General features: G+C 43.3%; 1 protein-coding gene and 1 long non-coding RNA gene across 2 annotated transcripts in view; one reads left to right on the top strand and one right to left on the bottom strand.

Annotated features, from left to right (window-relative positions):
- The window catches only part of vav2 (vav guanine nucleotide exchange factor 2), a 199379-nt gene that overhangs the window by 36368 nt on the left and 138245 nt on the right, over window positions 1-24766 (bottom strand). The window contains exons 4-7 of the mRNA XM_086186636.1: window positions 19024-19082; window positions 8222-8290; window positions 336-441; window positions 53-67 (exon numbers count right to left, since the gene is read on the bottom strand). Coding sequence (XP_086042762.1) covers window positions 53-67; window positions 336-441; window positions 8222-8290; window positions 19024-19082 — 249 coding nt within the window. The remainder of the gene's footprint in view (window positions 1-52; window positions 68-335; window positions 442-8221; window positions 8291-19023; window positions 19083-24766) is intronic.
- Window positions 3567-6391, top strand: LOC147244247 (uncharacterized). The gene is made up of 3 exons (XR_015110310.1): window positions 3567-3636; window positions 5932-5996; window positions 6378-6391. It is a non-coding gene; the product is annotated as an uncharacterized LOC147244247 (long non-coding RNA).

The raw sequence follows: 24766 nt of genomic DNA, 5'->3' as shown, positions 1-24766 counted from the left end.
AGGGGAAGTTAGCGGACCAGATGAGGTGAGTCACAAGCACAGCTGCACTCACCTGCATGTATCGGATCTGCAGCATGAGGAAGGTAAAGCAGTGCAAGTCAGAGGTCAAATGGATCATTAGTTATGAGAGCTCTAAGTGAGACATGATGTCATGCAAAAAACAGAACGAAACAAAAGAAACAGCCCCCGAAAAACACATGACAATGCAGATCAATGCCATAACGTAAGGTGGAGGTGGATGGAAACTTTGGGTTACACCTCGGAGCACTTATTCGGTTCCTAGTGGTGATTTAAGTGAATGAACTGTTAGAGTGGAGTGTAACTAAAGTTCTCACCATGGGTTGTCGTACTTCCACCTTAATGATGTCCTCATAGATGTCATCCCCATCGTCCTCACACGGCACACAATCATAGATGTCATCCTCACCCAGATCATGTTCACTGGGGAAACACACACACACACACACACACACACACACACACACACACACACACACACACACACACACACACACAAAGATTAACAGCTTAATCAAAAACACAACCTAAACTCAGACAATCAATATTTCTAAGAAAAGAACACATGTTCAATTTGCTCTGGCAGCTGAAAGGTACTCGATCTGTTTCCCGAGCCCTCACCGAGGAGCCCAGTGTTCACAAACCTCTCCTGAGTTGTGTTTTTGAGTGGCATTTCCCTTTTAATGTGTTTATGTTGCTTTGGCACCAAACTGGCTGAGTGACCTTTAATTAGGCCAGCAGCCAGCTGAGCATGGACAGTTACTGTTGAGAAAGTGCCTTCTGGGAAGGAGCCTCATGCTCGGGGAGCTCGCAGCATATCCCTCTTTTATTCTGAGAAAGCAGATACTTTATTGAGGGAATACAGTCCAGCTGTGCCAATGGGTCCATATTGATGTCGTTAATTAACATTGGGCTTGAAATAACCAGACAGAGAATGAATGACTAAACACTATAAATACATGTGTAACGAGTTGCATGAAAAACATCACATTTTGAGCACTATAATTAGTAAACTGAGCTAAAACCATGTTCACTGCCAGGGCAGAGAGACAAAGATACTTGTGTATTTTTTCTGGACACAAAAATAACACTTCCAGACAAATAATATGCTTTAAATCCTCTGGGACATAAAATCATTACTTATAAGTTCGGTCCCTAAATATTTAGCTCTTTTCCCCCCTTTCACTCAATTCATATCTGAATTCATCTTTAAATAATATTCAGCGGACACAAAGCTGATAAAGTTACCACAAAGCTCGTGGCAAGATAAGGTACAGCAGACGCAGCTGAGCTAACGTTAAACATGTCTGCTAACGTTAAGTTCCACATTACTAAAAGATTTAATCAGATACGTAAACGATGTTGCGGTCAATCATCAACCTTTGCCTGACTTCACAAATGTTACAAGGCGGTTCATTTGTTTGTCCTTGGAAAGAATTTGTCACACAATTTCTGACAGAATTGTTTTTTTGTTTTTTTAATGCCGCGCTATCTGTGAGGCTAACTCGCAAAATAAAAGACTTTTCACGAGCCCTAAAGCCTGAGTCTGAGCAAGTCTAGATTCCTTGAGTCCAAGCCTTAGATTGGCGTCTTGTATCTATTGTCCTGTGTGTGGAATCAGGTTTTATGCCAGATTATTGGGCTGATCAATCAGGCTCTGAACACAGAAATACATTTAATTTTTACGGGAAAGAATGATATGAAATGAATGTTCTTGGACATCATTTCGTAAAACCATCATACATTAGACATTTGTAGGCACAGGTTGTTGAATTTTTCAGTTGTGGGGCTGCACATGCCCTTCTGGTTTTGCCATGATGGCTAAAATATCCTCCCTCTCGCTGTCTGTGTGATTAGGAGAGACCGAATTGCCCTTAATCAAATATTCAGCGTTGTCGTCATGCTCACACAGGGGCTGTTTGAAGTTTTAATTGAGGTGGCTTGGTTCAGTCTTAGCAGTGAGCTTGCTCTTCATTAAGAGAAAGTAGCTGATGCTGAATACTGAGAAGTCTGTGTGGGAGGACAACGGCCAGACGCCGCCGTCACACCGCTGAGACTTATGTGTGATACGGCAGGGGAGTTTTCGGGAAAGCAGATATTGCACTTTGTTTGCCTCCAATCCCTCAGTGACAGAATTATTCCAGAAAGGTCCAGTTCAGTGACATGAATTTGGCTTATGGAGAGATCTAAGCGGGGCAGCGTCCCCAGGGAGCACAGAGGAAGAACTGGAGGGCCGAGTTCGTCTTTTATATTAAGTTGTTTACTAAAATTCCCCACTGGAGGTTTTGTCATTGTGAAATGAGAATTTTGGTCAAATTGCTAACCTGATTTAATGTTTATTTATCGAATATTTTCATTTAAAACTTGATTTTAAATATATTTTGGACCTTTTCACATCATTTCCTTCAAAAGCATCGTGTACCTTATTCATGTTTCATGAAGATTTTCTGGAAAAACCAATGTTTTAGCAGCGCCAGGACAGAGTTTGCTGGCACTGTTTAAACTCAACTGGGGAAAAACCTGTATCGACATCAACGACAGCCACAGACATCAGCATTCTAATGAGTATCAACCCTCTATCTCTGGGGTCTCTCGATTCTCAGACAGCCTCCTATTTCTAATTGGTGATGATAAATTAACTTCTTAACTGATTGTCTGTGTTCACTGTCGATGAGTATTGATCCAAAAGTTAAATAATGAACCCTGAGAAAAGGACTTAATGAAGGAACCTTTCAGCCTGAGCTACATATGTTATGTGTTTCTTCAAAGCCGCAAGGTTGCTGCTAATAAAAACGTGACACAAACACTCATTTCTTAAAGGATCCGGGAGCTTGTTAGCGTGTTTTTCCCATGTAACACGTTTTATAAGCTGACAATAACGCCTCAAAACAGAAGAACCCAATACCTGTAGATATCAGGGAAGCTGCGGCACTTTTTAATGAACTCCGTCGTGTTAACTATTATTTGTAATTCCCTCTTGTTCATGTTTTTACCGTGATTTTATTTTCCGGCTTATGATATGTATTCTGTTTTTTTTAAATTTTCATTCTCCTCTCTTTTAGCAATGTTCTACTCTCTTTGCTGTAAAGCACTTTGAGTTGTTTTAAAGGTGCTCTACAAACAAAGCCTCTACTATTATTATCATTATTATTATTGTTATTATTGTTGTTATGGGGTCAGGGAAAGACCGAGGGCACAGCATAGGTTGTGTTTAAGAAAACAGAAATAAACATTCTCAGACTGAACCATTATCTTCCTCTTCGGCTCAAGGTTACAGGGCGAGAGGGATGCGGTTTGGTCTGTGGCACTGCTGGTTGAGGGTACGAGGCGTGAGCTTCTCTGCGTGTGTGTGACTGTAGGAAAAGACTGGGAAATATTTCTGGCCAGTAAGTAGACATGTGTCTGTGCATGTGTGTGCATTTATCATTGCGATAGCGTGGGAGTGGAGTCCTGAGCACTCTTGAATTAGGTCTAATTTTCTTTCTGATTAGGCAGTGACAGGCTTCAGGGTGTCCAGTGTGTTTGTGCAGCATCAGCCCAGCAGCCTCGGCTGAAAGATCTCACTGACAGAGTTGGAGGGGAGGAAGGAGAGCAAACACTAGATCTCAGCGACTGACTGTATGTCCCCTAAGGCTTGGCAAGATATTTTGTTTTCTTTAAAATAGCATTATCTTGTTGTTTGTTTTTCCAGTGAGACATGTTTTCGTTCAGCTGTGTGGGGAGGCTCCTGCATCAAGGAGTTGCCACACAGCAACTACGCACAGTAGCTGATGAATCGAGTGCAAAGGGGGCATGCGGGCTTTGAGTCGGGCACCACCACCAGAGCAGAGCCATGGGGAGGTGACTAAGGTAGCGTTCTACAGGCGGAAGATCCAGAGGCAGAGGTGGACACCTGGATGAGAGACAATCTCCCCTCAGTGGACACTAATACACTTGACTGATGGAAATCAGACGTGCTAGAAAGCTGCTGCATTCACAGGAAATCAGCATAAATCCGAGGGTATTCCATGGGGGGGTAACAGAGTAACTTGATGCTACTTCTGAATAAAAATGTGCTGAGGACTGAGCGGGGACTGGCTGCAACCTGATGGCTGACGGGAGAGTGGAGGAAGTTTTCTAAACTGTGTTTAAGGCTTCAGAATGTGTTTTAATCTGTTTATACACGATGAAAAAGACTCCATTGTGGGTTATTTATGCTTCTCCCTGGTAAGAAGTTACCTAATATTTCTCTACATGGGGGAGCTCAGCTATCATGCTGGTTATATTCTCACTCTGGCCTCGATGGTACTTGGTTCGCTGCAGGCATCTGATGATGTGAGGATGTGTGAATCCTTGAGTGGTTTAAGCTACCACTTACATTTACATATAAAGCACCTGGCAGCTATTCCTGATGGGTGTCTATTGATCATGACAGCTGATGTGGAGGTGTGGTAGGAAGTACGCTCTATCGATTTTCAATCTATTGACTCTTGCCCAAGGGATTAGAGGCCAGCCCCCCCCCCCCCCCCCAAAAAAAAAACAAAAAAACAAAAGGTGGAAAAGAGTGACACACACAGAGGGTCTGATCCATTGTTTGCTCCAGAATGGAAATGTATGTATGCCTTTCACAGAGGGAAAAGTCCCTCGGCGGCTGTGTCCGATCCACCAACCATTTCATGCTTAGTCAATTCCAGGATGGAGTCATTCCAAACAGGGAAGACAGTCTGACATCACAAAGCCAGTGGGAGGAAGCACGGCCCGGGTTTACCACATTAACCCAGGAGACCTCAATTAGGACTTCCACCTGACTCAGAAACGCCTGCAAACAGATAAACTGCAGGATTCACAAACACGCACTCGCAACAGAATATGCATGCAGTTCTTTTAGGGTGGTCATTTCCGGGTGAGCTGATCGTAAATCCTGAATCCTCACTTGATATGAATTTTACTGACATGATATTGTAAATATGGAAATCATGCCAGCAAGGTAAGTGACCTCTTCTCAACCTCTACAGACAGATACACACACACACACACGCTTCAGGCTGAGCTACCTGCCTGCAACAACTTTTCCTTTAAACACATCTTACAAAACATACATGAGCGATCGAGGATCAAACCTCCTGCACCCAGCAGAGGCCTTTGAGGTCGACCACCACTTCAAATACCTCGGCTGCTGCAGCACTCATGTTAATACATGAGCCGCTTTTCATGTTTCTGTTTTACAATCTCCCCTTTTTTATTGAACATTTCCTGCAATAATCAGAAGCCTTTGGGGTCAGCTGTCTTGTACAGCATTGATTTTTTTAACTGCCACAGTATCACTTACTTTTCATGGCAGCATTTGATTCTGTACGTGCTGTCTTTTATGCGATTGTATTTGTTTCTCTCTCCTAGTGGCACTTGAAAACTATTGCATTAATGAAAATGATGATTATTACAGTGGAAGGATGGTCATCATACCCTCTCCCTCCCTCTTGTGGCAGTGTGGCCCTTCACTTACGGCTAATCGTGCGTGCATCAATATTTCAGGCTAATTAATAAGTCTTAGAGTGCAGGGTTATTGCTAGCGCGGCGTATGTGCTGAGTGTGTCTAAGCGTGTTAGGTGCGGACCTGCTGATGAATCAATTATGTGTGCGTCTATCGATGAAAGGAAATGCATACATTGTCGCTGTAAAAGGTCAAAAGCAGCACAGTGGAGTCAATACGACCCTGCAGCCTCTGTACCTGCAGGTTACAGGAGCACTGACCGCACTGCTGACATGGTTACAGGGGCTTGGTCCTGTTTGAGGACACATGAACGTTCGCGGGAGGGACTCTGGTGTCCACTCATATTTAGAAATAAAGCAGTTAATGAGGCTAAATATATGTATATATATATATATATATATATATATATATATATATATATATCTCTTATTTCATTCTTGCAGGAAGATGGTGGCTTCAGTGGCACTTCTTGTTGCCAAGGATACGGTGCTCTCACCATCACCACATGGTACTTCCCCAGCTTTACAAATTTAACTGTTACTTTATATGGAGGGTATTTCTTTTCAATGGCATTAAATGAGCAATAAGGAAGCTAAATGTAAGCCCTTTCTCGGACTAATTCGAGGATTCACAGTTGGTTTTGTAGATTTCCTGAATATTGATAAGAAAACGCAATCATCCTTTTTGTTTTTGCGCAAGACTGAGCTCAGTTTAAAAGGTACCAAGATTGCAGGGCTGTTTGTCGGGTTAAGCAGCACTCTAATCCAGTATTAGCCTGTTTGGCTGGCACTCTTCTCCTGTAAAGAAGGTCACAGTCATACATTCAGAGGGCATTTGTCTATAGTTCACATGCTTTCTCTTCTATCTCCTTCTCTCCTCTGTCATTCAGTGATGAATGACACCCATCTCGGAGCAGTTGACTAATTATTCTCCATTCATCTGAGTCGAACAGCTTCTGTCACCGCTGAAACCGCTGCCAACTCCGAGACGGTATACCACTCGCTTTCACAGCCAGCACAACCCACCCGCCCCCCATAACGCATGATCAAACCAGGCAGCCAGCCACCGAAGCAGGCACGGAGGCAGCCAGGCCGGAAGCCAGAACACTGCTGGTGTCACCATGGCAACAGGCAGAGTGACAGAGGGCGCCACGCTTATTTAATTAGGGGTTAGAGCAAATTGGAAGAAGTGGCAATCACAGTTCAGTTTCAAACATCACAAGAAGTGGAGTGCATCTGTGGTAGAAAGCTGATATTTCTCATATATGCAGGACTTAATCTGTATCTTATTACAAAAAGAAATGCCTGGAATCCATTGAATTATGTTAATCACACTAAAATCCTGTGATTGGTCACAGTGAATCGCAAGATTATTTGTTGGGGGTGGGGTACATGGGCCATACCGGAATAAAGAAATACATGAAAAATGTTTGGAGGAATCATTTTTTAACTTTATTAACATCTCGGCATGGAAGATGTCTAAATGATGACCTCTTATTTAGTGGAGAACTCAAGTCGTATTTGTTGTGTTTGATGATCTCCGTCATGAGGAGAGCTGCTGAGAGCTGTGTTTTCAGTCCCAATGCATCGCCACACCCGCTGTCACAGAGAGACGCTGTGATGACCCCAACGAGAATTATTTAAAGACAATTAAGCATAATAAATCATCTTTGTGCTCTTTTTGGAGAAAATTCATGGCGAACATGGAGATTTACTTTAACCTCCCCTCATTTTTCCATCCATCTGTGCTAAAAATTTTAAAAAATTAGCACCGTTAGCAAAGGCTTACCAGGCGCATGACTAACTGTTAACTGACAGTAAACTACACTTAAGTCAAATTTAAATAAGCATTATACAACACTGTTAATGAACAATTAATGTAAAGCGTTACCCAGCAGTCTTATCTGGATGCACCGAAGACATTGGTAGGTGAGAGTTTGTCATTTTGTTGTTTAATTTTCAAACAAGAATCTATGTTGACAGTCACATATTGAGAATAAAGGCGCGTTTCCACTGGCTCCCTTCGGCTCGGCTCGGCTTGGCCCCGTTTCCACTGGCCTCAACACGGTATTAACTGTTACCATTTTGGTCCCTGTTCCGCTGGGGTTCCAAGCGAGCTGAGTGGGGACTAAAATGTGACGTAAACACATAGCGGCACGCTGATTGGATTACTTACCCGCTTACGTCCTCTACTTCGTATCATCTTAGCCTCAGAGGAAAACTGGTCAGTCGCTTGGTGAAATCTTTTATGCTTTTCTTGGGTGTTCTGTTTCGCTGCTTGAAGCCTTGTCGTCCCTCACTTTTAGTTTAAGTAAAAACCACTGACCGAGCAACAGGCGTAACGCTGCCTCCGTGTCATCCATTGTTGTTGTTGTTGTGTCGCACACAAATCACACCGGGAAACTCTCCATGCTGATGTGGTACCAAGCCGTACTGACCTGACCCCACCTGACCTGAGCCGAAGTGGGCCAGTAGAAACGCGCCCTAAGACTAACAAGACTAACAATTACTTTTTAGAGTTTAAACCTGGTATTAGCTTCATATGAGCATTAGGCTGAGGTTAATAGGCTCTGAGTAAAACATGTGGTTCTTTATGGGAGGGTCAGGAGGGGTTTTCAGAGGATTAATACTCATTTTCCCTAATGAACATAAACAAGTAAACAAGTTGTTGGTGTGTGTGTGTGTGTGTGTGTGTGCACGTGTGTTTTTTTTGTTGTGAAGCGCTTATACTCACTCTGCCAGCTCCTCCAGGCTCCGGTACACATCATCCTCATTCAGGGCTGTGTCCTCTGTAGGGAATGGCCTGATGAATGCACACACACACACACACACACACACACACACACGCACACACACACGCACACACACACAGATGGCAGGTGAGAAAGTGTACTTAATCAATGTCCTTGGTAATCCGTGTGTTCTCTCTGTCAGGTTGTCACTCATCTCTCCAGCAACCGGACACTTTCAACACAAGGGTCCATCAGTGACAAACAACACTGTCAAAACACATCAGCACAGCGCCACTGTCATCATTCTACAGTCCTCTGGAATTCAGGAAGAGACTTCTCTCAGACAATTGGCCAGGTGTCTTCCCCTCAGGGCCTTGAAGGAGCTTTCAAGGACCCTAGGGAACAATGTAGAGCAACATAAAGCACGGCAACGAGTATGAAATGACGTTTAATGGTGTCATTTTTCTACAAGTTGTTTTTCTCTGGGGTTTTAGACATGAAAAACAGCCAGCGAACACAACATAGATAAGAGCATCAAGCCTTATTAGGATAACTGAATGATGCACCGTGGTCCTCTTCTTAAACGCCTCTTTATTACTGTGACAGTGATAAGAAAATGCTCCTAGGAAGTGGCAGGGCATGAAAAAGAGATGACTAATCAATTACCTCCTTAAACAGAGTGGATTTATTTCTTTTTGTTTTTTGAAGATGTCTACTTCCTGCAGTATTGGGAGGTCCGTAAGTAGCTCTTGATTATCCTCTCGAGTGCCCAGTGTTACAAAGTGAAAGGAGCCAGGAACGTTGATCCCGGACATGTCAGTCCCTTAAAATATCTAGTATTTATTTAAATAAATGTCTCTGTTGTGAAGATAAAATGTTAAATATATAACAGAGAAAAAGTTAAGAACTCGTACTCGTAGAGCTTTCCTTTTTAAGTCCTGGTTTTTCTTTTGTCTGCATGACATAGCTCCTCTGCCCTTGAGCAATAACTCCCAGCAGCTTCTGCAACAGTAAACCGGCCTGTGAGGTTGACCTTGACTTTTTCTGTATAATGCAACTACTGAACACATGATTTGTTATCCTGCTGTCAAAGGTCTCCACCATTATTCAAGAAAAGGATGGAGGGGGGCGCGAGAGAGGACGTGACGGGAGTGAAAGGTTCCTGGGGACAGTGAGGTTCAAGCTACGTGTTCTAGTTTCAACACAGGAAACCACTGTCTCATATTTGTTGTGGGCCATAGAACCAGGCTGCACGGTAACTCTGGAGGTTAAAAATAGCCTGCCAAAATATCCATTAATATCAAGCAAAAGCCTCCGATACACAAAACTCTGTAACTTGGGACTGAACGACAAGAAAAAAAGAGGGTATTTTTGAAATGGCGATTCTACAACACTGGAAACAATTCAAACAGCAGACGTATTTTTTAAATACAGGAGAAGCAGAGGCAGATATTTCTCCAGTATGGCTCAAGCTCCAGCGACAGTGGATCCTACAACTGTCTCTTAAACTCCTGACACAGCCCTCCCTCATAGATGCAACCCTTTTAAGACAAAAGAGTGCCGTTGTTTAGTTGAGCAAACAGACATAGACGCACAGATCAGCCAGAACATTAACACCACCGACAGGTTCTGTATTGAGTAAAATGAAACAGCCCTGTTATAAATCTGAACCTGAGCAGACATGTTCACTGATCATTTTGGAGGTACTGATCCAGTAATTTAACAGTCGTGGAGGTTGTAATTGGTGGTGCTGTTGAACAGTACTGCCTCCTACTGGGATCTGTCCCTAATATTCTGTCACCTTGAATCATATAAATGGGGCAAAATATTGAATGCACCCACCAGTGAGACCCAGTAACAGCAACCTTCAAAGTGACTGTTGAAATAAATCAACTCAAACAGACTGGATAAAAAGGGAACATCACCACCAGGCGGATTTATCTACGCTATCCAAAGTGTCTCGGTATCGTCGTGGACATGTGATGATTTCTAACACAAGGTGTTCCAAGCAAAAAGTGTAGTTTTGTTCCTCCAGTGGAAGAGAGCAGCAGAGCAGAGGGGAGAGAAGTGTGAACTGCAGTTACCATTGACCCCCGCTGACGGGAAACCAGAATGACTAAAGTTCTCAAGTTGCGGTGGCTCCAGCGCGTTTCCAACCCGATGCGCAGAGGTGTTTTGGATTTGTGGGGAAATGAGAAAGGAGAAAAGGCGACAGAAGGACAAGCATGAAAGAAACTACACGCAGGAGCCACTTGGCTACGCATCAGCCTGAAAAGATCTGTGAGGAAGGAAGCGTTCACAACAGAACGTCCCCACAACAGCGAGAACTCAACACATCAAACCTTGTGCCAATCGAAGGCATTGTTGGTGGTGGATGACGAAGGATACAACACACACAGGAGCCCAAGTGTAACATCCCTCCTGATCCAGGGGCTTCGTGTTTACCAAGTCCAGCTGGTGAAATGATTTAATTCATGTAGAAGGGACATTATGGTCTCTGGTAATGTTCAGTGTTAAATCATTATTCAGCCTTAAACAAGCCTTTGGCACATTCCACATATTGTATGTTCCATGTCAAACTGTTGGGAAATTAATATCTACTGCATTTATTTGTCTTTTACCACCAAATGGAAATGTTCTTATTTGGTTTTGATTGAAGTAAGGCTACATAATGCTGCCAGATGGTAGCGGTAGAGTCGACGCTGCGCTTGGCTGCAGCTGAAATAAACAAAGTAGAAGAAGAAGAGGAGCGTTTACAGGTGACAGGTGTAGAGGTCTTGAGGAATTACACAGCGATGGAGGGAACTTTAGGGAATATTGGCAACTAGGATGCTGTCAAGTGACTCAAAGGTTTGATACGTCAGAGATTATTTGTGCGAGTCACAACAGCAATATCCTCCGTGTTACTGAGGCAGTACAACGGGAGAGTGTGGCAGTCATCAGGTTAATGAACGCTCAGCTAGGTAGTCAAAGGTCAGCTCGTCACCTGCAGGCACGGACACACACGCACACACATAACAAACATGCGAAGGCTCCTGCAACCCCGAGCCTTCTCTGAATAATTGACTCCCCCACTTTCCTCATGTTTAATGTGCTGTAACTTCATTAAACCTCCCGTATTTCCAAGCTCATTGGTAGAACTGTTATGAAATAATAATAATAATAAAACAAAAACTTCTCCACGTGATTGATGTTACTTTCATAATCACTGTTATGAGCGGGAGCGCAGCACAGACGGTGGTTCCTCCTGAGCGCAGTAACACACCCACATCTGACGGCCCCCTCCAATGAAATGTGCATTATATTATAAGTTATTAATGGAGTCCCGTAGGGCTAAATTTAATTACATAGTAGTTTGTGGAGATGAGCGCCGGTTTCTATCACCTCAGTGTTGTTTTGCGGAGCCAAGCAGAGTCCAATGCTGCCGTTTTCATTTCGCCTAAATGGTACAACGAGGTGTAATTGAACCATGTTTATAATTTCATCAGAACTCCTCTGATGGCTCCTCTCTTGGCTATTCAATTCTGCCCTGTTGTCTTTCCTGCACAAGTACTTCATGTTCTTCGAGTCTGTGTACTCTGCAGTGTGTATTACTATATTTACTAAGGTAAGCCTTTGCCCATCAAGCTGAATATTTGTTGATGCGCTCATGTTGTCTGCGACCCTCCTGGTTTAATCAAGTGTTCTCTGTCTTTATCAGTGTCTTTAATACAAAAAAAGGGTTTTGTGGGAAATTGTTTTAATTCTTCATTCGTTTTTTTCCCCTTCGGAGGGGACATTCATTTCATCAGATTTGTGAAATGGTGATATAACGTGACATCATGTCATTTCTATCCCATTTACCGCTTTTCAAAGAGGAATGTAATGATGCCAGTTAGTATGGAACTTTGATACTTCGGTGGTATCGAACGAATCATCGAAATTCGATCAAAAGATGCCTTCAATCATTAATGTTGATATTCATTTTTTTCCCCCTTTTTCAATTTTTGGGATTCAACTATTTCCTGAGGAAAAATGTCAACGTGCTGAAAGATGAATAAGTGCATCAAAAGAATTAAGACGAATCGAGATTTGGTACATTGGTTTATACTTTGAAGAGTTTTGAGTTTGCCAAAGTGCCAAGAAGCTGAAACGCGAGATTTTTCATTTGATTTTGTTCAAATTAATTTCAATCTGTACTTTTTGGAGCACTGCTCAAGAACGGGTATTGAAGTCAAGGTATCAGTAAAGGTACCAGCACTTAAAAATTTCGGATGATTTATTTTGGCGTCCCAGGAAACCAAACAGTGAACTTGCTGTGAATTTGATACACAGTTGTAATTTTTTCAAATGAATCATGAATAAGTGTTGGATCTATATTTGACGGAGGGGACTTTACCTTGCAATACAGGCTAAATTATGTACAAGTAGTTCTTATGCAGGCTTAAATATGAAGATTTACTCACTTCTTGTTTTCATTGACAACAGAAAACGAAGAGTCTTTTTGGACAGTCGGGTGGGAAAACGCAACAATTTGAACACGGCGCTTTAGGAAATTGTAATGAGATGATTCATCAATTAATTACAAAAAGAATCTGCAGGTGAATCTGCGGAAAGAATCGATCGCTGCAGCCCAAGATGGATAATCTCGAAAAGTCAGGTCAAGAAATGTAAACAATGAATCAATATTAAAATCTAAGCCTTGAATTTGTATTTTATGATGTTACTAAACCCAATATCTCGCTCCGGCTTCACTTCTTTTCAAACAACCTCTCCTTCCTTCCTAAAGCCCTTTCTAGATTAAGACCATAAATTCAAGGAGGCCCTAACCATGTCGTGTCCCTTCCTCGCTGTCCATAAAGCTAATGCTGGCATAAAGGGAATTGTTGGCACATGTGTGCTGGACAAAGCCGCAGAGAGCCGGTCCCATTGATCAAGTCCTGTCAGACAGCAGAACAAGCGTGTAGTTGTTAGATGGGAATGCAGCTCAAATGATCGGTGTTGGAGGCAGTTTCATATCCCAGGACACGGCTTTGTTTCTGCGGGGGTCGATAAATCGCTGGAGCTCAAGCAAGCTGGTGCACTTTGCCACTTATGGCCTGTCGTGTTCCTCCTTTAAATCTGCCTCTGCAGTTTTATTCAAACTCACCAAGCAGCCTGGGGAGGGTGTGCATGTATAAAGTAACATATGAGCCTTTGTGTATCATAATTTCCATCTGAAATTAGCTCACTTGATGTGTGGAAAAGGAAACCAGTGAGAAATGAGGGATGGGTGTGCACTGTGACAGCTACACACACATGATTGTCTGCGCTTCAGAGGCGTGAGGGAGGAAAGACGGATCGTAAGCGGGCTTAGATCATCCTACGGAGCAGAAGCAGGAGAACCGTCTTCAAAAACAAAAGACATGTCCAATAGTCAGAGTCTCACAAGACTCATAACACTGTCAGATGCTCCTTTTATGAGTACATGACGGCAAAATAAATCAATATGGGAGCTACGTTTCACTTTTGCTTTCACTGTGACAGGTCACTTAATTCAATTTAGATGTTTTACACATCCACAAATTTCACTATTGTTGTCCAGAACGTAAGCAGGTTTGTCTCGTTTCACACGGTTTAACAATTCAGACTCACACATTCTGCTCCAGGTGACAGAAGGAAACTACAGAGGTAGCTATTAGAAGTGGCGCTGTGTGATTTGGTGACAAGGAGGTCTTACCACTCTTGTGTACAACAGTGGGATTTGCCAATTAAATCTAACAAAGAAACGATATCATGAGTCAACTTGCTAGGTTATCGGAAAAAAAGAACCCCGCAATTTACTGACGATTTTGAAATGTGTATTTCTCAAATTAGAGATACGACTTAAAGTGGCATAAATGATAAAACAAACATTTGTGAGGTCACGTTTTCACAGTAACAAAGGTTGAGGAATTAGCAAGAACAAAATATTAAAAATATAAAGCCATTTGTGCAACATTTGTGCAGTACGTTTCAAAACAATAATTGCATTTCGGGGGTTTTTTTTGGTTGTTTTTTTTTCTTCCAGGAGTAAATTGCACCGGCTGACTTGCGTCTTTGATCCCACTAAGTACTCACAGCAGCAGTACTCATTTTAACTCATTGAAATTCTCATATTTTTGACACCTTTATTGCATTCAGTCGTCTCTAGTCTTTCAGGATATATAAATCAGATCTTCAAATAATACTCAAATAATTCCTGGTAAATACTGAACATTATTTTTGTGACGTGCACAACCCTAAAGCTCTGTTTTAACTCGTGTGACTGTTAAAGCTCGTATTCGGAGCACGCAGCTGGACAGGCTGGTTTAAAACTGAGTCCAGACTCTGTCAGCTGAAACTGGGGCCGATAGAAATATGCCACTCCTTTTTGATTTGTTAGGAGAAAACTACTCATCACCAAAGCAGAAAACAGATGAAACAAGCACAATGTCAGACAGGCATGACATGGAAATTGAGTCTGCTTATCAGGCAAGAACTGCAACATCTAAACCAGAGAACACCCATAGAACATCCTCCCTTCCTCCTCTTCTGCTTGCTTTTGTGATGCTTTGCTCCCCAGAGCCCAAAAAAAACTGACAGCAGGGCTCAGTGGTGAAGTAGGACACTGAAGTGAGATGGCTATGAAGGTCAAAGTAGGGCTGGAGAAGGAAAGTCGAGATAAAGCAGGAAAGGACACAGAACAACAGGACAGAAGATGACGCAGGCTTAAGCTGCAGATAAGCAGTAACAAACACGAGGCCAGCGCACAAAGAGACAACAACTTACATTCCTTTCCTTTCTTATAGTTTACGCAGTGAGTCGTTGAACAGTAAGACAAACGTATACTGTACGTATCATTAAAGACTTAAATTGTGATGCAATCTTCAATATAGTCCAAGCACCATTTGGCCTCATTCATGAAACAAAATAGGAATAATCCTACAAACAAGGACTTTCTTAGCCCTCAATTAAGTCTTACAGACATAAAGCAACCCCTGAAGTGAAGGAGGCCTGATGTCTTTTGCATTATAAAATGAGGTCTGCACATAGATTTTCTGAGAATATTCAAATAATCCATATATCACGCCAAATTTGTTCAAAGGAGTTCAGAAGTGTTTCTCTAAAGCGTCCCTAGAAAACATCCCGGCGAGCTCCACCAATCAGAACGCAGCCCAGGTCTTTCTCCGGTGGTGAACCACTCAAATCTTCACGCAGGTTTTCCTGCCATCAATTCAGTTTGCAGATGGCACTGTAATTTTACAAGGTTGTTCTCTGAAGCAGCACATCTGCTCTTTTCCCCGCGTCCTTGTAGACACTGCAAAACTTAAATTGCAATATTTTCACATTCCTACCAGCTGTGGTCTGAATCTGCCAATGCAGACAACGTGTCACATGTGAACGTTTTACCGCATTCCAAACCAGTCACCACGTCAACGTGCACCGGCGGGGGCGTTCAAACGCACGTCTGCGTGCTATCTAATGATACCTTAATTTGAGAGTGGGGCTGACACAGTGACAGAGACATGAACCAAAGCCTCAGTGGAGCCGACTGACATCAAAGACCAGATCAATGGCCTCAAAACAGAATGTCGATGGACACGTCTGTGGCGCAGTCACCCAGGGATTTAAAAACAGTGAGGAGCTCGCCGGCCCTTTTAAAGCTCAATGGAGAACTCAATGTGGTGTCTGTACTTCAATGAGCTGAGACCGCGGAGTGACTGTCCCGCCATCAAAACCTCAAACCTGAGGAACTTCAATTGGAAGAGACTGAGAATATTTCCTTTACTTCAAAGTCTGAGCCCTTTTATATGAATGCTTTTGGTAAATGGCATGAGGCAGCAAGATACCAGAAATGAGAAATAAAGAAAAACTCTGGGCTGAATAAAATAAAATTCCATTATTGTGTTATATTAAATGACTTGATCACAAATTGGATACTTGGCTTCTTGATATTACTCTGTAGAGAAGTCTGAGACCCTCACAGTGATGTGTTTGTTGAATGAGTCGGTTCGTACAGCCGGATCTTTAAAGTGAGCGCTGGGAGCTGGCTCCTGTCAGACAGCTGAATTCATTAATTTATACGACACAGGATAATTGGACGATTCTGCTCAGTCACAAAATCATGCACTGACTGAATATTAAGTTGATGTGTGTGTGTGTGTGTGTGTGTGTGTTCTTCTACTTGCTACCAATGGAGAATATGTATTTAACCAACAGAGTGAGGACATTTTTGAAAAGTGAGGATATTTTAGCCGGTCCTCACATCTTCAATGGGCCGTTTGAAGGTCAACACTTGGTTTTAGGGTCCAGGTTAGGGTCAGGTTCTGGTTAGGTTTAGGGTGAGGGGCTAGGGAATGTATTATGTCAATGAAAGTCCTCACAAAGATACAAGTACAAGGGTGTGTGTGTGTGTGTGTCTCTCATCACAAGTGAAGTCAGGCACACGTCATACCAACACAACAGGTTGCAGGTGGGGGCGGGGCCAAAAGGCAGGAGTGGAGAGAAGTTTAGAGGGCAGCTCAACAGAGAAGACATGTAAGACAGTAGAGGAAGACAAGTCCCAAACTAAATTACTCTTTAAATATCAAATTAAAATTAAATATTCTCCTTAATGAAGGGCTGCAAGAGCTGGATCTTTCTGCAGAACTGACCCAAAGGAGCTGGCTAGAAGAACATGGAAAAAAGGTGCAAAGGAATGTTCTTGCTGAAGCCAGTTTGCTTCATGTTTTATCACTGTTGCTATTCCAATCAGTTGCTCTGAAATGACACCCCCCCCCCCCCCAGTGCATTACATTATCCCTCTGTTTTGTGTGTTGGAATGAGTTACAGCTGATGTCTCGCCCGTCCGCGCTTGACAGGCGCGCTGAAGCAAGACAGAAGAGGTCTGACAGGTCCTTGGACCTTGGAAAGCAGCTGACCTTGCCTTCAGCGGAGGGACCGGGGGGGGGGGGGGGGGGGGGGTTGTGTGAGGAGACCTTTTAAAAAGGGCCAAGTGGAGTCACTGAACATCAACATGTTGTGTACACGTTTTTTTGTAATGGCAGCATCCTGTTCATGCGAGGTCATGGAGTACACTTGGACCTCAAGGTGCATTTTTCATACGCAGATTGTCCATCCAAGAAAAACAACAGGGTGAACAGTTAATAGGAGCGCACTCGCCTGACAGATTTATATTCAGGTGACAGGAACCCTCTGGTGCCTGTATTTATGACCAAGGAGGGAACCGCGTGATGTAAATATGTATCGCTACTGTACGGAAGAGGTCAAGCTATATAGGCGGGTCAGACTATGTGGAAAAGGAGAATAACACAAAGCTTTATTTGTCATTTGAAAAATTAATTATTATCTGTGAGTAACGGTTGGGATACAGCAACATAAGTTTGCCCCTGGTAATTCCAACACGCGGCAGCATTATTGACCTGCACGGTTCAGAGAACGCATTTCTGTGTAACATTTAACAGTTTTAATCAAGGCTTTGCTGTTTAGGTCAGGAGGTAAATGTGACCTTTATTAAAACAGCCATTGATTCACATTTGGAAGCTGCGTTCTCAATTATCTCACTGCAAATGAGGTTAATGGGCCGTCCACACCAGGAGCCACAATTACAACTCGACTAAAAACATACGGTTCTAAAAATCAGCGCGCACACTGCACCCACGACGACAGAGTGGTGGAGGACACGGTTTTCATCGTCAGTAAAAAATCTCACGCACGATTCTGTTGATGCTCGTGGTGGAAAAAGTCAACAAAAGCAAAAGAAGCAACTGATCAATAAAAACGTGCCGCTGTCACACAACATTGTGCAGAAACTTTTCAGGTGATGTGCGACAGGAAACCCTTTTTCATGGTCTCTCAATTTGTTATGGACGATGAAACTGATGCTGACTCAGTAAAAGTCGTTTTCAAACCCTAAACTCTGGCGACAGTGTTGGATTCGTATCCGTTATTATATTGTGCAACGTCCAGGAACATCACCATCAAACACACCACGCTGCTCCACAAGCAGCATTATCATTCACTGCTGTGGATGCTCGCGTGGTTAGCATTCTGAGCATGGACGGGGCCCCAGAGAGGGTCAGAGGGAATTCAGAACTTTGCTCAAGGACACTCGTAATAAGTGCATCTGTTTTAAGAAGATCAGATTTGTCAAAGCCTCACATTGATGTTGTCACAACGCAACATCGTCCAGGTCCTGAGGTCTGACCGGCAGTTTCACAGCACAAGCTGTAAATATTTCACTGTGCCATTAATATTCATACTTGACGAATTTAAGCAACTCAGGACTGTAAACTGGGAGTTATACGGAGGTCAAATGGGCATTGATTTTGAAGACTCACAGCCAAATGGTCAGTGTGGAAAGGCAGCAAATTAGCCGACGGTCAGCAGGTTGTCTTGTCTTTATTAATGGCAAGGGGCCTCTCTCTCTTTCTCTCTCTGTCTCTCTCTCTCTCTCTCGCCTTCTCTTCTTTTCCTGGCATGGCTCCTAATGGGCACACACCATCAACTCATTACTCCGACGGATGAAATGGCTTTTTATGAGACACTGGTGAGCCACCGAGCTCCGAGCAGATTGAGCAAATGAAGAGAAATCAAGAAGCTCATTTTAGGCCTGATAAAGCGGCGCGGCGGGTTTTTCCACAGAACTGCAACACAGTGACGGACGGAAAGGTATAGTGGATCATTTTGTGCCCTGAAAGATAACAGTGGCTAAAAACAGCAGCTAATAGACAGTAATACACATCGTAAAGTCCTCACCATCACCACCATGGTTAAACACAAGTTACATCTCTTCATTCTGTTGGATGAAGTATCAGGAACATACCTGATGCCTTTGATTTGTGAAATGCTGTGGTGGGAAATCCTTGAGAGAGTGGAAATGACCTGAAATAAAGAAAGAGACAAACATTAAATGGCATTTTAACACTTTTTTCTCCAAAAGAGTTCACTTCGTGTTTATTTCTGGTTCCGTATCGTTCTCTTGATTAATCAGAGCTGATATTCTTCTGTGATTAGCAGGTTGACGAATCAGTTTAGCCATTTAAAGCTGGACTTTATGGGTTAAAAACAAAATCAACACACTAACTAGGGTTATCAGGTAAAGAAATACCAAAACTAGCACTTCAGTCTGGAACTGGTTTGGTTTCACAAAGTCAGAGGAAGATAATACTAATATATAGATACTGACTATTTGAAATAGATGGATTTAATACTAATTTTCAGCAGAATGGATACCAAGGAGTTTTTATTTCTTAAATTTCTGTTCAATAATCATGTCTAAAATTTTATGCACTCGTTAGGTATGTTTTTATTAGGTAATTTAATTGAAAATAAAAATAAAATTCCACTTCTTTTACATGATAAGCACTTTAGAGTTCAAAAGCATTTAATTCACATTATTTAGAAAAAAAAAAGGCTGCATGGAGACATGAACATCAACTGAATGGAAATGTAAAAAAAAAAAAAAAAAACTTGCTCCAATGGACATTCCAGACATGTCCATAAAGCTTGAATTAACTTTATTTTCTTGTGCTAAATTTTCAGGAAATTTTTGCCTAAATCTGTAGCAGACTTCAGTGGAAACTTGTTTATCAGGTCATCTACGCAGCCTAACACGGACAAAAATAAATGAATACAACACTGAATAACAAACCCAAAGTGTAGCAACACCACAGTAATTAATCCATAAACTGCCACATGCAACAATTAGATGTAAAAGAAGTTAAAAAGGAACAAACAATCCATCGGCGGATGAAAATGACAGATCAACAGCCTGTGAAAACAACTAGCTGAGTGATACAAGCATAATTAAATTACATCACACAAAATGTGCCAGCGGCACCCTGGTGCAGTTGTTAGAGCCCCGGCTCCAGCACAGGATCTTTCTGTGTGAGTCTCCATGTTCTCCCTGTTCCTGTGTGGGTTCTCTCTGGTACTCCAGCTTCCTCCCACAGTCCAAAGACATCAAGAGGGGACGAGGCTGATTGATACTCTAAATTGACTGTAGGTGTGACTGTGAGTGTGAATGGTTGTCTGTCTCTATGTGTTGGTGCTGTGATGGCCTGGTGACCTGTCCAGGGTGAAAAGTTTTGATACTTTTGTTTTCTACTACAAGGTTATTTCAGTACTTAAGCTGATTTAATGCTGCTTATGAGTCACATGCAAGTAGTCTTATGGCTGAGCACTACAGATGGCGTGCTTGCACGGCCTACAGAGGCTAGTTCAAGATGATGAGGGGAACCACCACCCAGACACACACACACACACACACACACACACACACACACACACACACACACACACACACACACACACACACACACAAACAAGCTCAAACCCGGTCTCCTACGCCTCATTACCCACTCCTGGGTGTATTTCGGCTTACAACACCGTGGCAATGCCAGATGTCTCCTCAACAGGGAGGAGAAAATTGTTATCTCAACCCCCCCCCCCCTCTTTTTTTTCCTGGGCAGGTGTGTGTCCTCTCTCCAGCCTCTCACCAGAATCACTCTTCTCTAAACACACAATGCCTCACCTCTGAGCTCCATCATTAAAGACGAGCAGATGCTGATGGCTGCCATCAAGAGAGGAACGCCACTTTAGTTGAAGCACTGTTGACCCAAAAACCCTTCGGTCTCTCTGTTCACGTTGTTCTAACAGGAGCGGCTCTGGTGCTGATCAGGCTGCGGTGGAGCGTGTGTACATTCATTTACATCCAAGCTCTCTATAGAGGGAAACCTCAGCGGAGCTATTGATCGACAGGATGATAGGGGGTAATTTATCTGTGTCGCTAAAGACCCGTGTAATAGTCATGTTCAGGCTTAATGGTTCCAATATGGGACCAGTCTACCATTACACACCTCCTTAACATATTTTCAAGAGATAGAGACAAAGCGAGAGAGAGAGAGAGACAGACAGACAGACAGACAGACAAAGAGGGGGAGAAGAATAGATCTCAAGTGTTGATCGAGTCATTGTGCAGCTGGTTGGATGGATGGATGGATGGATGGATGGATGGATGGCATTCTGCCCACCTGGCAATGCTGCAACCTGGGGATGGGGGGGGGGGGGGGGGGCACATATGGCACCAGACACCATTATTTGTTCAGGCTTTTTTCCCCATCTTATTGGCCTAAAATCGAGGACTAAATTAGGAGTGGGATTCCAGAGTCCTGCAGGACCGAGCACTGATCCTTTGTTTTTTAATTATTCTGTCTTTTTTCCAATGAACAATGCATGAACAAAAGGTGAAGAGTTATACACAAAACACTTACAAATGTAAAGTAGAATACGTAATAACACAGACATGCACATCCACACAAACACGGTCAAACACTTGAGTCTTACGAGACAGTACAGCAGGTAGAGTACATACCGAACAGTGCCAATGGATGTACTGAACCCTCGTTTTCTCATTTGTTCCAATACCTTTGTTATTATGACTTTCAATTGAGTAAGAAATTAATTCTTTTTTTATGAACAACAACAACTTCTAAAATTGAAAAACATGTGAAACTAAATAGTAACAGATGTATAATACATCACATAATAACACTTTTGGAAAACTATGTAGAAATGTCACGAAAATCATCATTAAAATGTTTCATGGGTTAAATGGTGTCAGCAACTGTAATGCTCATTATTGATCCACTGAGGCCACAGTCAGGACAGGACCAGCCCACCATGGGACAACGTGACCCAGCACAGGTCTTACAGGAGAGGGCGGTTTTACTTTAGCTGAGGGTGGCCCACACAATAAATCAAACTCCACGCTGGCGGACAAATGAAACTGAAAAGGAGATAAAAGGCGGCTTGTCCTGAAGCAAAGCACACCCAGGCAGGTCGGACTATATTCTGTTTGAGCTCCTACCAAACAAAAGTCACAGCTACGTCACATACAGCACGTCTGTTTGTAGCTGAAACCACGCTGAAACACAGGAGGGAGAGGAGTGTCTATGTGAGCCTCTCATGCGTACTTCAAAGGCAAAATACACTTTTATTTATTTTAATACTACACAGTAAAATACCAGGTTTTGCCTGAGGGACAGGATAAGACAAAAATCAATGGAACTCTATTATTGCAGGACTGGGCACACACGTGGCTGTCAGGCGCAGGAGTGTGACACACATACTGCAGGGGGGGTGGAGGGGGTTTAATGACCTCTCAGGACTCCCACGTTGTCTTTGTGATATAATTTATACATGAAAACAACTGGACAGCACAATATAAATGTAAAACTCCTAATTAGACAGACAGGCACATGCTCAGCTGTGGTCAGGTCTGCTGGGACCCAGCTGGACAGTACAGCTGCTGGCACAGACCCAGACAGGTTTGAGCCCAGCTGAGGCCTGCTTGGCCGACAGGGCTGAGACTACACGGGGCGGCCAGTGGAGTCTATTCAATGTACGTCTGGAGTTTCCTCAACATTATGGAGTTTGTCCTTTTTTCCCCCTCCCATTTCAAGTTAGAATTAACATGACGTCAGAAACGTGTCTGTGGCGTGTTAGCAATTCGTGATCCCCGCCCCCCACCCCCCGCCCTCACAGGCGTCAGTGGCACATGCTAATTTGCAATCTGTTTTCAGAGAGCTGAGAAAGTCAAAATGCGTTCTCACATTGTGACAAGTGCTTCAATGTCAGTCTCTTATTTATCTCTTCAGAGTGGAGCGGCTTAATTGCAGACAAAGTAGATGTGATTACATAACAGCGTTGGGTTTCATTGAACTGCTCGGAGGAAGACTCACACATCCAGGCAAGTGATACTGAAATGAGTTTCTCATCCGATATTCACTGAAATGTACTTTTACTGTAACTACTGAGATGTTATAAACCCCCTTTTTTGGAGCCAAATATCTTCATCTGCCTCCCTCCCCGCCAGTGTTTCTGCAGCCCTTCCTGCTCCTTCTGCTCCTCTAATGTACTCTCTTCACCCCTCTTCTGATCTTTCGCTTCTGTCAAAGCCTTTGAGTCTTTACACATTATTAATTTCCCTCTCATCTCCTACTCCCCCCGGGGGTCTTAATGCTGGGGCCAGCCAGAGAATAAAGCTTCTTTCACCCCTTTTGGTATATGAAGGAGTCTCTCTCTCTCTCTCTCTCTCTCTCACACACACACACACACACAGAGTAGTGTGACTTGCCTTTTGTGAGAATTTGGGTTTCTAAAGCTCCAAAGAAATACTTTACCTTAGTCACCACCACCCCCCCCCCGAGCCCCTGGCTACCCCTCATCTGACCCTCTCTTTCAGACAGAAGTGTGTAAGTGAACACACATGTCAAGCCAGACGGCCTCGCTGATGCTCTCAATTTCTGCACGCGAGTAGCATGCAACATTCATGGCCCATTTACTACACAACATGTTTATGTGCGTGCGTGCGTGCGTGCGTGCGTGCGCGTGCGTGTGGGGATAAGCAGCACACCCATGGATTAACTATGAAGGAGGCCAAGTGTTTGCAAACATTCACCACCCTTACACATCCCCAGACTCACCACATGTGGCCTCCGTCCCAGCTGGGGACAATTTAAGTGTCACCTCCGGGTGCAGCCAACCAGAAGCTGGGCCAGGACCTGGTTACCCTCGGCAACAGGGGCGTTCCTGAATATGCATGTTCATCAGTTCTGAGTCAAATCAAATCAGCAGCGGCAGGAGGGCAGGGCTGTGATGTGATTAGGATCTGAATCCAGGAGATCTATCGACAGTCCCTCTCAAAAACACACCCAAGCAAATCAGTCCTGACTGCTTCTAATCAATGCTGAACGTCCTCCAACAAAAATCCCTAAATTACTTCCTATGCATGTTTCTCTCCAGGTTCCTCCTCCGACAGTCAACTCCCACGTTGGGTGATATATTTATGAAGTTTTCACACTTTGATAGGACAACATTGGTTTGCTTGTGCCAGCCTGCCAAAGTAGTGGGCATGAAGCAAAAGAGGCACGGAGCTCAGAACAGATGGCTGAGTGGGAACCCTGCGTGCCCAACATCAATAATAGACAGACAGAGGAGGAACGGCTGAGCTTCTGTGTGTGTGTGTGTGTGTGTGTGTGTGTGTGTGTGTGTGTGTGTGTGTGTGTGTGTGTGTGTGTTTATCCCACTGCCCCACTGCCTCCGGGAGTTCCTGCCTTTTACAGGCCTTCTCTTATTCTCTGCCTTTGGTCTCAGCCGCTTGTTTCAAATGCACCGTTCACAGTTTCTCTTTCTGTATCCAACACACAAGTCCAAAATACTTACATATACTACAAAGGCTATAAAGCAGGTACAGTCACATGATTCATCCAGCCAGCAATGTTTTTGAATCTCACCATTCATTCAAACTTGATCCATGCATGGTCTTGGCAAATGCTCACAAATACAAAGAAACAGCAACTTTGGTAAAACTTTATAACAAAAAAGAAACTACTGCCAGATACTTGCCGGCACTGCAAATTTAGTTAAAGTTTAACTTGCAGCATAAAGTTGATCAAAGTAGTACCTAGAAAGAACGTATACTTCTGCTAAGGCAAACGCTCAGCCCCTGGTACTAGGATGGGACCCTGCAGTCTAAATTTTGCATGAATTAGCAGACTTCTGCA

The sequence above is a fragment of the Aulostomus chinensis genome, chromosome 19 (assembly GCF_037954235.1).
Source record: "Aulostomus chinensis isolate RoL2024-O1b breed Wild chromosome 19, RoL_Achi_v1.0, whole genome shotgun sequence".
Classification (NCBI taxonomy): Eukaryota; Metazoa; Chordata; class Actinopteri; order Syngnathiformes; family Aulostomidae; genus Aulostomus; species Aulostomus chinensis.
Note: the sequence above shows the minus strand (reverse complement) of the source record. Positions and strands in the feature narration are given on the sequence as shown.